We start from the raw sequence: 13164 nt of genomic DNA, 5'->3' as shown, positions 1-13164 counted from the left end.
GGGAAGAGGAAGAGGAAGAAAGAGGGAGAGGCAGATACATACCTATAGATGAACTAATGTATGTGTACCTATAGTGGAACTAATGAATGTATAACTATAGAGGAACTAATATATGTCTACCTATAGTGGAACTACTGTATGTCTATCAAAAGCATTGACTTTTGCATGTAAAAAAACATAATCCTACTCAGGACCACACGTCCTCAATAACACCACTTCAACGTGGGCTTTGAACGGGGCAAACTGACTACATACATGGTATTACTGGCTACATACATGGTGTTACTGGCTACATACAGGGTTAAACTGACTACATACATGGTGTAACTGGCTACATACAGGGTTATACTGACTACATACATGGTGTTACTGGCTACATACAGGGTTAAACTGACTACATACATGGTGTTACTGGCTGCATACAGGGTTAAACTGACTACATACATGGTGTTACTGGCTACATACATGGTTAAACTGACTACATACATGGTGTTACTGGCTGCATACAGGGTTAAACTGACTACATACATGGTGTTACTGGCTACATAAAGGGCGTTACTGGCTACATAAAGGGTGTTACTGGCTACATACAGGGTGTTACTGGCTACATACAGGGTGTTACTGGCTACATACAGCATGTTACTGGCTACATACAGGGTGTTACTGGCTACATAAAGGGTGTTACTGGCTACATACAGGGTGTTGCTGGCTACATACAGGGTGTTACTGGCTACATAAAGGGTGTTACTGGCTACATAAAGGGTGTTACTGGCTACATACAGGGTCTTACTGGCTACATAAAGGGTGTTACTGGCTACATAAAGGGCGTTGCTGGCTACATAAAGGGTGTTGCTGGCTACATACAGGGTGTTGCTGGCTACATAAAGGGTGTTACTGGCTACATAAAGGGTGTTACTGGCTACATACAGGGTGTTACTGGCTACATAAAGGGTGTTACTGGCTACATAAAGGGCGTTGCTGGCTACATACAGGGTGTTGCTGGCTACATAAAGGGTGTTACTGGCTACATACAGCGTGTTACTGGCTACATACAGGGTGTTACTGGCTACATAAAGGGCGTTACTGGCTACATACAGGGTGTTACTGGCTACATACAGGGTGTTACTGGCTACATAAAGGGTGTTACTGGCTACATACAGGGTGTTACTGGCTACATAAAGGGTGTTACTGGCTACATAAAGGGCGTTGCTGGCTACATACAGGGTGTTGCTGGCTACATAAAGGGTGTTACTGGCTACATACAGCGTGTTACTGGCTACATACAGGGTGTTACTGGCTACATAAAGGGCGTTACTGGCTACATACAGGGTGTTACTGGCTACATACAGGGTGTTACTGGCTACATAAAGGGTGTTACTGGCTACATACAGGGTGTTACTGGCTACATACAGGGTGTTGCTGGCTACATAAAGGGTGTTACTGGCTACATACAGGGTGTTATAGCCCAGAAATTGAGAAAAGGAAGGAGGGGGTGTCAACTGGAGAGAGAGAGAGAGAGAGAGAGAGAGAGAGAGAGAGAGAGAGAGAGAGAGAGAGAGAGAGAGAGAGAGAGGGAGAGAGAGAGACTACACTATTATGCATCTTCTAGGAAGGGTACAAATTGGGTCTCACGGGGGTCAATCTCAGCTGATGTGTTTATTAACTTGGTCAAAATGACCTCATGTCAAGCAATTGCTTTATGTCTATTGTATCTCACCCCTATCTGGTCTAATGCAGGGAGTTGTGGACATACTCATCAGTTATCCATTCCCCTGAGTGCAACCATATGTTTATACTACACAGTGAGCGCTCACACACACACACACACACACACACACACACACACACACACATACACACACACACACACACACACACACACACACACACACACACACACACACACACACACACACACACACACACACACACACACACACACACACACAGCATGTATGTGTACATGTGTGTGTGTGTCCCAGCATGTGTATTAGTGCGTTTGTTTACACATGTGCACCAGTCACCAGTCTGCCTATATCAGTTCCCCAAACATGACATCACTATCAGTATCACCCCTCCCTACAACTTCCTATCAGCTGGCGGAGCGAGGCAATGACATGCACTAATTCAATTACCATTCATATTTAATGAGTTACCCCGGTGGCAACACCCACTGAAACATTGATAAGGGAGCAGAGTCTTCAACGCTTCAGAATGGGAATGGGAATTAGAATGGGAATTATCGTCAGCACTCAAGGAAAACTGTTTTCCCAGGTAATTAGTGCTAGGATTAATCTGTGTGTGTGTAATGGACCAGACGAGAGAGTAATGTCTTCACTAATTCTCATCACAGAGAGAGGCGAGTTGGAGGTGTGTGTGTGTGTGTGGTGTGTGTGTGTTTTATGTGTTTATAAATACTGGTTTCTCTACCCGCCAATAATTCTCATTAGAGACAGACTGTGCCATAGAACACCTGCACTCACTTAATGTACCTGCAGACAGATGACTCCAGCACACCTCTCTGTGTCTCTCGGTTTCCACACCACTAGTCCATTAGCGTTAGCAATGATCTGTGTTTCTTTGCCATTAGCTTAGCCCATTAGGCTGTTAGCTCTGGGGGAAAGGAAAGGAAACAAGTAAAGGATGCAAGGATAAGGATTACAGCTGTTTGGAACATGTCCTGTTTGACTGTGTTTCAGTACACTGTCTCACTTACAGCTTACATCATGCATATCAGTGTTAGCCGCTATTAGTCAGTTAGCTCTAGTAAAGAGGAGATCAGGAAATGCTACCTGAGTCCGACTGATACCACTATCTGTGTGTTATTCACTGTTAGCCACTGTTAGCATTAGCGGATAAATGCTATCACTTTCACTGACTGGAAGTGAGTGGAGAGATTAGCTGACCTTCGCTTGATCGGGCTAATTGGTGCTTACGATGATTAGAAGCTGTCTGAGGTAAGGGGAAAATCAATAGGTGTTTACAATTTTGTCTGAGAACAGAGTTGTATTTGAGAGGGATGGGGTTGGGTCAGAGAGAGAACAGTGATCTACATTACAGGAGGATATGTAAATCTGTAAGGGACTCTGTTGTAGTAGAGGGCATCTGATAGGAGTTGGGCTGCTCAGATCAAGCAGCACTGTCCTGGGGTTATGCAGTCAGAACAGAGTAGAGGATCACAGCAAAGTCAAAGGACATATACAATGACTGTACTGATTGAATGGAGAAAACATTAGGATATTGAGTTGCACCCCAGCTTTTGCCCTCAGAACAGGCTCAATTCGTTTGGGCATGGACAAGATGTTGAAAGTGTTCCACAGGGATGCTGGCCCATGTTGACACCAATGCTTCCCACAGTTGTGTCAAGTTGGCTGGATGTCCTTTGGATGGTGGACCATTCTTGATACACAAGGGAAACTGTTGAATGTGAAAAACCCAGCAGTGTTGCAGTTATTGACACAATCAAACCGGTGCGCCTGGCACCTACTACCATATCCTGTTCAAATGCACTTAAATCTTTTGTCTTGCCCATTCACTCTCTGAATGGCGCACATACACAATCCATGTCTCAATTGTCTCAAGGCCAAGATCCTTATTTAACCTGTCTCCTCCCTTTCATCTATACTGATTGAAGCGGATTGAACAAGTTACATCAATAAGGGATCATAGCTTTCACCTGGATTCACCTGGTCAGTCTATGTCATGGAAAGAGTGGACGTTCCTAATGTGTTGTACACTCAGTGTAGACATCACACGCAAACAAACAAACGGACAGACAGACAGACAGACAAACAGACAGACAGACAGACAGAAAGTGACAGACAGACAGACAGACAGAAAGTGACAGACAGACAGACAGACAGACAGACAGACAGACAGACAGACAGACAGACAGACAGACAGTGACAGACACAAACAGACAGACAGACAGAAAGTGACAGACACAAACAAACAGAGAGACAAACAGAGATAAACAAGACAGAGAGAGAGCGAGAGACAGACAGAAAGAGACAGACTGAGAGAGACAGAAAGCGAGAGGGAGCGAGAGAGAGAGAGAGAGAGAGAGAGAAAGAGAGACCGCGAGACAGAACTCACTGGGTACTCTGTTGATGGCTTTGAGGGGTCTGAGGACCCTGACTGTCCTAATGGCTGAGAGGTTGATGTTCTGCAAGTCCAACGAGTACTCCACCATCCTACAAAGAGAGGAACACACACAGGAGTCAAGGAACTGTGTGTGTGTATATGTGTGCGTGTGTGTGTGTGTGAGAGAGAGAGAGCATTTACTGTACATATGACTCACTGACACGTTCTCAGTTCCCATTTGTTCTACAGAATCTCATTTTAAATCCATCCATATACAACAAGGCCCAAGAGGGCTCTTTCCCTCAGGCAAGATCTCTGAGTGCCTTTCCAATCCGTCTATAGGTCACATCCCAGTTTCAGGATATAAGCCTGCCACAACACTGCACCAAAGCAACTGTGGGGTTAACTCGTGGGTTAACTCATGAACTGCTGGGTTAACCCATGATCCGAAATGGCTGATATGAGTGCAAATACGGTTTTCCCATTTATAATGTGCTCACATCAGAGCGATTGTTTATTCTCATTCAGACAGTAAGGTATTGTCTCAGAGTATCTTTGAAGCAGAGGGAAGGAAGGGCAGAGGGGAGAGAGCTATGAATTATTATATCATTTTAATTCAATAGTACAATTATGGGAGCATCTTTGCAGTACCCACAGTATCAACAGATGAAAAGGAGAGAAAGAGTGTAAGGGAGAGGTGGAGAAGCATAGAAAGAGAGACCTACAGCTCATCTCTTGGCAGTAATACTGTAGATGACTTTATCACTGACCTCAACCCAGAGTCTCTCAGTGTTCACAGTCAGCCCACTAACACCCCTATCAGATCACAGAAAGATCACAGTCTACCTGGACAGAGCAATAGTAAATAATGAGGCATCGAAGCCAAGGGACCTGCACAATATTAAGAAATGCTATAGATGGAAGGAAAGTAGTGTAAAAAATTACCAAAAACAAATAGGCCACAACAAATTCAATCCATTTCAAACAACTTCCTGGACAAAACATGTCACTGTAAAAGTGATGTTGTAAACTTGACAGTAGAAATGTCAAGCAGACAACCTAAGAAAATGAACAACAATGACAAATGGTTTGATGAAGAATGCTAAAACCTAAGAAAGAAATTGAGAAGTCTACACCTTCACTATGGTGAATCACTAAAACAATACAGAAATACACTACAGAAAAAGAAGGAACAGCTGGTCAGTAATCAGATCAATGTAATTGAAGAATCCATAGACTCTAACCACTTCTGGGAAAATTGGAAAACACTAAACCAACAACAAAGAGTTATCTATCCAAAACAGAGATGTATGGGTAAACCACTTTTCTAATCTTTTTGTTCCTATAAGAAATAACAAACAGCAAAAACACATACTTGATCAATTACAAATCTTAGAATAAGCTATTAAAGACTTCCAGAACCCACTGGATTCTCCAATTACATTGAATGAACTACAGGACAAAATACAAACCCTACAACTCAAAAAGACCTCTGGTGTTGATGGTATCCTACATGAAATTATAAAATATAAAATAAACTCTTTAACATCATTCTCATCTCTGGCATCTTCCCCAATATTTGGAACCAAGGACTCAATTTATCATGAGGGTCTGCTATACAAATTGATGGAAAGTGGTGTTGGGGGAAAAAACATGTGACATTATAAAGTCCATATGCACAAGCAACACGTGTTTGTTTAAAATGGGCAAAAACACTGATTTCTTTCCACAGGCCTGTGGGGTGAGACAGGGGTGCAGCTTAAGCCCCACCCTCTTCAACATGTATATATAAACAAATTGGCAAGGGCACTAGAACAGTCTGCAGCACCAGGCCTCACCCTACTAGAATCTGAAGTCAAATGTCTACTGTTTGCTGATGATCTGGTGCTTCTGTCCCCAACCAAGTAGGGCCTACAGCAGCACCTAGATCTTCTGCACAGATTCTGTCAGACCTGGGCCCTGACAGTGAATCTCAGAAAAACAAAATAATGGCGTTCCAAAAAAGGTCCAGTCCCCAGGACCACAAATACAAATTCCATCTAGACACCGTTGCCCTAGACCACACAAAAAACGATACATACCTCGGCCTAAACATCAGCGCCACAGGTAACTTCCACAAAGCTGTGAACGATCTGAGAAACAAGGCAAGATGGGGCCTTCTATGCCATCAAAAGGAACATAACATTTGACATACCAATTAGGATCAGGCAAAAAATACTTGAATCAGTTACAGAACCCATTGCCCTTTATGGTTGTGAAGTCTGGGGTCTGCTCACCAACCAAGAATTCACAAAATAGGACAAACACCAAATTAAGACTCTGCATGCATCATTCTGCAAAAAATACCCTCCGTGTAAAACAGCAAATAATATATGCAGAGCAGAATTAGTCCGATACCCGCTAATTATCAAAATCCAGAAAAGAGACGTTAAATTCGACAACAACCTAAAAGGAAGCGTTTCCTAAACCTTCCATAACAAAGCCATCACCTACAGAGAGATGAACCTGGAGAAGAGTCCCCTAAGCAAGCTGGTAAGGGGCTCTATTCACAAACACAAACACAAACACACCCCACAGATCCCCTGGACAGCAATACAATTAGACCCAACCAAATCATGAGAAAACAAAAAGATAATTACTTGACTATTGGAAAGAATTATCAAAAATTCAAAGCAAACTAGATTGATATTTGGCCGAATACCTGACCACTGTGACTGACCCAAAATTAAGGAAAGCTTTGACTATGTACAGACTCATTGAGCATAGCCTTGTTATTGAGAAAGGTCGCCGTAGGTGAGAGAAGACAGGATATGTGCACACTGTGTCACGTTCTGACTTTTATTTCCTTTGTTTTGTATTTATTTAGTATGGTCAAGGCGTGAGTTGGGTGGGCAGTCTATGTTTGTTTTTCTAGGTTTTGGGTATTTCTATGTTTCGGCCTAGTATGGTTCTCAATCAGAGGCAGGTGTCAGTAGTTGTCTCTGATTGAGAATCATACTTAGGTAGCCTGGGTTTCACTGTGTGTTTGTGGGTGATTGTTCCTGTCTCTGTGTTTTGCACCAGATAGGACTGTTTTAGGTTTTCGCACGTTTGTTGTTTTGTTAGTTTATTCGTGTACAGTTTCTTTATTAAAGTACAATGAATAACAACCACGCTGCATTTTGGTCCGCCTCTACTTCACCTAAAGAAAACCGTTACACACTGCCCACAAAATGAGGTGGAAATGAGCTGCATTTCCTAACCTCCTGCCAAATGTATGACCATATTTGATACACATACAGTTGAAGTCGGAAGTTTACATACACCTTAGCCAAATACATTTAAACTCAGTTTTTCACAATTCCTGACATTTAATTCTAGTAAACAATCACTGCCTTAGGTCAGTTAGGATCACCACTTTATTTTAAGAATGCGAAATGTCCGAAAAATAATCAAGAGAATGATTTATTTCAGCTTTTATTTCTTTCATCACATTCCCAGTGGGTCAGAAGTTGACATACACTCAATTAGTATTTGGTAGCATTGCATTTAAATTGTTTAACTTGGGTCAAACGTTTCGGGTAGGATTGCACAAACTTCCCATAATAAGTTGGGTGAATTTTGGCCCATTCCTCCTGACAGAGCTGGTGTAACTGAGTCAGGTTTGTAGGCCTCCTTACTCGCACACACTTTTTCAGTTCTGCCCACACATTTTCTATAGGATTGAGGTCAGGGTTTGTGATGGCCACTCCAATACCTTGACTTTGTTGTCCTTAAGCCATTTTGCCACAACTTTGGAAGTATGCTTGGGGTCATTGTCCATTTGGAAGACCCATTTGCAACCAAGCTTCAACTTCCTGACTGATGTCTTGAGATGTTGCTTCAATATATCCACATAATTTCCCTCCCTTATGATACCATCTATTTTGTGAAGTGCACCAGCAAGTGCACTTGCAGCAAAGCACCCCCACAACATGATGCTGCCACCCTCGTGCTTCATAGTTGGGATGGTGTTCTTCGGCTTGCAAGCCTCCCCCTTTTTCCTCCAAACATAGCGATGGTCATTATGGCCAAACAGTTCTATTTTTGTTTCATCAGACCAGAGGACATTTCTCCAAAAGTACTATCTTTGTCCTCATATGCAGTTGCAAACTGTAGTTTGGCTTTTTTTATGGCGGTTTTGGAGCAGTGGCTTCTTCCTTGCTGGGTTATGTTGATATAGGACTCGTTTTACTGTGGATACAGATACTTTTGTACCTGTTTCCTCCAGCATCTTCACAAGGTCCTTTACTGTTGTTCTGGGATTGATTTGCACTTTTTGCACCAAAGTACCTTCATCTCTAGGAGACAGAACGTGTCTCCTTCCTGAGCGGTATGACGGCTGTGTGGTCCCATGGTGTTTATACTTGCGTACTATTGTTTGTACAGATGAACGTGGTACCTTCAGGCATTTGGAAATTGCTCCCAAGGATGAACCAGACCTGTGGAGGTCTACAATTTTTCTTTGAGGTCTTGGCTGATTTCTTTTGATTTCCCATGATGTCAAGCAAAGAGGCACTGAGTTTGAAGATAGGCTTTGAAATATATCGACAGGCACACCTCCAATGGACTCAAATTATGTTAATTAGCCTATCAGAAGCTTCTAAAGCCATGCTATAATTTTCTGGAATTTTCCAAGCTGTTTAAATGCACAGTCAACTTAGTGTATGTAAACTTCTGACCCACTGGAATACAGTGAATTGTTAGTGAAATAATCTGTCTGTAAACAATTTTTTGAAAAATTCCTTGCATCATGCACAAAGTAGATGTCCTAACCAACTTGCCAAAACTATAGTTTGTTAACAAGAAATTTGTGGGGTGGTTGAAAAACAAGTTTTAATGACTCCAACCTAAATGTATGTAAACTTCAGACTTCAACTGTATTTCCCTCAGATTACACAGACCCACAAATAATTTTTGATTAACTCCCATATCTAATGGGTGAAATACCACAGTGTGCAATCACAGCATTAAGATTTGTGACCTGTTGCCACAAGAAAGAGAGAGAGAGAGAGAGAGAGAGAGAGAAGGAAGGAAGGAAGGAAGGAAGGAAGGAAGGAAGGAAGGAAGGAAGGAAGGAAGGACAGCGAGAGAGAGAGAGAGAGAGAGACAGAGAGAGAAAGAGAGAGAGAGAGAGAGAGAGAGAGAGAGAGAGAGAGAGAGAGAGAGAGAGAGAGAGAGAGAGAAGGAAGGAAGGAAGGAAGGAAGGAAGGAAGGAAGGAAGGAAGGAAGGAAGGAAGGAAGGAAGGAAGGAAGGAAGGAAGGAAGGAAGGAAGGAAGGAAGGAAGGAAGGAAGGAAGGAAGGAAGGAAGGAAGGACAGAGAGCGAGTCAGAGGGAGAGGTAGAGAGCGAGTCAGAGGGAGAGGTAGAGAGCGAGTCAGAGGGAGAGAGAGAGCGAGTCAGAGGGAGAGAGAGAGAAGAGAGAGAGAAGGACAGAAAGAGGGTGTAGTGGCTTCCTTTCCTCTTTTATTCCTTTCCTCGTTTATTATTCTTATATCTAACAAAGAAGTGATTCTCCAATCAACTTAAAACATAGATTACTTGATATGGAAAATACATATTATGACCTGTTTGTATGTCTGTCTGTATGTCTGTATGGTCAAAAAACTATACCGCATCTAGCAAGGACTCCCTCCCCCGAAGGCCCAACTTCCTGCCTTTATCCTAACATTACCACAATACAATGAATGGGCAAGAGGGGGGTGCAAAAACTGAGTTACACTAACAAATGAATATATCTCAATCAGGTAAATATAAATCATAAAGGTATGTACCTAATATTTCATCATGTACATTAATATTTAATATATTTACACAAATATACATGAAGCTCCGTAAGTTCAGTCTTTCATACAAATATGTCCAAATCGGCTCTAACAGAGGGAGAGAGAGAGAGAAAGCGAGAGAGAGAGCGAGAGAAAGCGAGAGAGACAAGGGCACTAGAACAGAGAGAGAGAAAGAGGTAGAGAGAGAGAGAGAGAGAGAGAGAGAGAGAGAGAGAGAGAGAGAGAGAGAGAGAGAGAGAGAGAGTAGGACGGACAGAGAGAGAGTCAGAGGGAGAGAGAGAGAGAAGGAAGGACAGAGAGAGAGTCAGAGGTAGAGGTAGAGAGAGGTAGAGAGAGAAGGGCAGAGAGAAAAGTAGAAAGAGGTAGAGGGGGGGGGAGGACAGAGAGAGAGAGAGTCGGAGGGAGAGGTAAAGAGAAGGACACAGAGAGAGAGAGTCAGAAGGGGTGGTAGAGAGCGATGGACAGAGAGAGAGAGTCAGAGGGAAGGGTAGAGAGAGAGTTAGAGAGAGAAGGACAGAGAGAGAGGTAGAGAGAGAGGTAGAGAGAGGTAGAGAGAGAGAGGACATAGAGAGAGAGTCAGAGGGAGTGGTAGAGAGAGAGGTAGAGAGAGAAAGAGGACAGAGAGAGAGAGTCAGAGGGAGAGGTAGAGAGAGAAGGACAGAGAGAGAGAGGTAAAGAGAGGTAGAGAGAGAGAGGACAGAAAGAAAGTCGGAGGGAGAGGTCGAGAGAGAAGGACAGAGAGAGAGAGAGAGAGAGAGTCAGAGGGAGAGGTAGAGAGAGGACAGAGAGAGAGAGAGTCAGAGGGAGAGGTAGAGAGAAGGACAGAGAGAGAGAGAGAGAAATAGAGGGATAGAAAGTGGTCTCTGTAAGTGATGCCTGCAGGATGTTGTGGTTTACTAAGAGTCAGACATCTGTTAGCTACTCATTCTCAGCATGTTAAAACTGTTTGTGCCCTACAACCTAAACCACTTTCACAGAATGGACATGGTGCTTTATCTTTCCGTGTGTGTGTGTGTGTGTGTGTGTGTGTGTGTGTGTGTTTGTGTGTGTGTGTGGACCATGCAAAGAGCCTGGGGTGGAATACATTAATGCAGTGGCAGCAAGGCCTGCCAAGTCTAACACCAGACACAGCCAATCTACTGTACAATGCAACTCATTCAGAGGCCCATGTTCATGTGCTGCTGATCACAGCCCTGGACACACTGCATTCTGATGGGAATACAGCTGGCTGTATGGATATCAGACAATCAGCTTTAGTTCAGTGAGCTATACCAGTGGTAATACATTGTTGTGTTGTGACCAATCTACAGCCTTTAGCCCGAGACGTTTTAAACTGCACGGCGATCTAATACAAAGTCACCACAACCCAGAATTTAGGAAGTATTATGTGCGTCCCAAATGGCAACCTATTTCCTATACAGTGAACTAAATCGGTAATAGGGTGCCATTTGGGAGACATTGTCACTACAACAGGGATGTCATGTACAGCAGGATGTGCACCATCACATCTAGTTTTTAATCTGTAGTCTTCATCATAGTGTTGCATGCGGTCCATTCTGATAGCTAGGTTGTCAACAAGCTCTCACTATCAGGATAAGGTAAGACCCAGAAGCAGACCGTGTCCAAGTAACAATGTTTATTACAAAAGCAGAAGCAAAGGTACAGGACGGCAGGCAGGCTCAGGGTCAGGGTCAGGGTCAGACTCAGGCTCAGGGTCAGGGTCAGGGTCAGACTCAGGGTCAGGCTCAGGGTCAGGCTCAGGGTCAGGCTCAGGGGCAGGCTCAGGCTCAGGCTCAGGGTCAGGCTCAGGGTCAGGGGCAGGCTCAGGGTCAGGGGCAGGCTCAGGGTCAGGCTCAGGGTCAGGCTCAGGGTCAGGACAGGCAAGGCAGATTCAGGGTCAGGCTCAGGGTCAGGACAGGCAAGGCTGGCTCAGGGTCAGGACAGGCAAGGCAAGCTCAGGATCAGGACAGGCAAGGCAGGCTCAGGGTCAGGACAGGCAAGGCAGGCTCAGGGTCAGGACAGGCAAGGCAGGCTAAGGGTCAGGACGGCAGGCAGGCTCAGGGTCAGGACAGGCAAGGGTCAAAAACCAGGAGGGCGAGAAAAAGAGAGTACACAGTACAGAACACTTTGCAGCTATAAGCTAAAGGATATTATAGAGCTAAAGCTGCCTGTGCTTCCTGTGTCCTCTGACCTCCATCTTAGTGGGCTTAAAATGGAGGGGTGTCATGCAGAGAGGTGCCACAACAGGGTGACAGGTGGAGAGGTACCACAACAGGGTGACAGGTGGAGAGGTACCACAACAGGGTGACAGGTGGGAGAGGAAGGTGGAGAGGTGATGAGAGGAGAATAGAGAGGGATAAAGAGGAAAGGGTGAAACAGGGAAAGGGAACTAGATATTGATTGTGATAATGCCAGGGAGTGAGATAGGGTGGAGGGATGGAGAGCAGCTAGTTCTCACAGTCTCACGGCAGAATTAGATGTTTGTCCATGTATCTGAAACGTAGAATTTTGAAGTTGTTGCAAGCATAACATTTCAAAGTGTTTAAGGTTAAGTTTAGGCATTTTTCAGAATTCTTAAGGTTAGGGTTAAGTTTAGGCTTTAACTCTGAAATCGTAAGGTTAGGCATTACCTCAAAATGGTTAAGGTAAGGGTTAAGGTTTGGGATAGGCTTAAAACAAAAATCTAAAAATACTTTCTATTGTTGGATTGAAACTTGCAATCGGAGTTTCCACGTCATCTCCCGACGTCTTCAGACAGGGATGGATGTTGAATACTGACTTGTATCACGGGGGACCTGGCTGTGGAGAGAGAGAGGGTGGAATGACTTCTCCTCCAAGCTCCAAGAATAGTGTCTGAGGAGAACATGTTCTGCTTGACAATCCCCATTATGTCAATTTCATCTTTGAGCGATGGCATAATCGTTTTCAACACACACACACACACACACACACACACACACACACACACACACACACACACACACACACACACACACACACACACACACACACACACACACACACAATGCTCGTACTCTCACACTCACACAGTGACAAACAATGTAAAATCCATCAGTACTGTCCTCTCTAGCAAGTAGAAGTGCTGGGACATACACACGTGGCCTCACAACGCTCCGAGTCTCACTAGAGAAGAGAGGATGTGACAAAAGGTCAAGAGATGACTGTATGTTGACCATCTCCATAGTGATGGAAGAGGTGAAATATTACACTGTGACACTGGGGTGATCTAGCTACAACCACAGTGCAGGATTTTCTC

The 13164-nt window shown here is 44.0% G+C and overlaps 2 protein-coding genes across 3 annotated transcripts in view; one reads left to right on the top strand and one right to left on the bottom strand.

Annotated features, from left to right (window-relative positions):
* The window catches only part of LOC110511897 (luc7-like protein 3), a 383846-nt gene that overhangs the window by 176864 nt on the left and 193818 nt on the right, over positions 1-13164 (top strand). The window lies entirely within an intron of this gene.
* Positions 1-13164, bottom strand: part of LOC110538728 (voltage-dependent T-type calcium channel subunit alpha-1I) — a 154595-nt gene that overhangs the window by 119044 nt on the left and 22387 nt on the right. The window contains exon 3 of one of the 2 annotated variants that reach the window (XM_090193955.1): positions 4096-4193. In XM_090193955.1, the coding sequence (XP_090050081.1) occupies positions 4096-4193 (98 nt within the window). Of the gene's footprint in view, positions 1-4095; positions 4225-13164 lie in introns of those variants that run through there. The other variant, XM_090193953.1, reaches the window with a different exon arrangement.

The sequence above is a fragment of the Oncorhynchus mykiss genome, chromosome 12 (genome assembly GCF_057628025.1).
Source record: "Oncorhynchus mykiss isolate SJ-2025 chromosome 12, ASM5762802v1, whole genome shotgun sequence".
NCBI lineage: Eukaryota > Metazoa > Chordata > Actinopteri > Salmoniformes > Salmonidae > Oncorhynchus > Oncorhynchus mykiss.
Note: the sequence above shows the minus strand (reverse complement) of the source record. Positions and strands in the feature narration are given on the sequence as shown.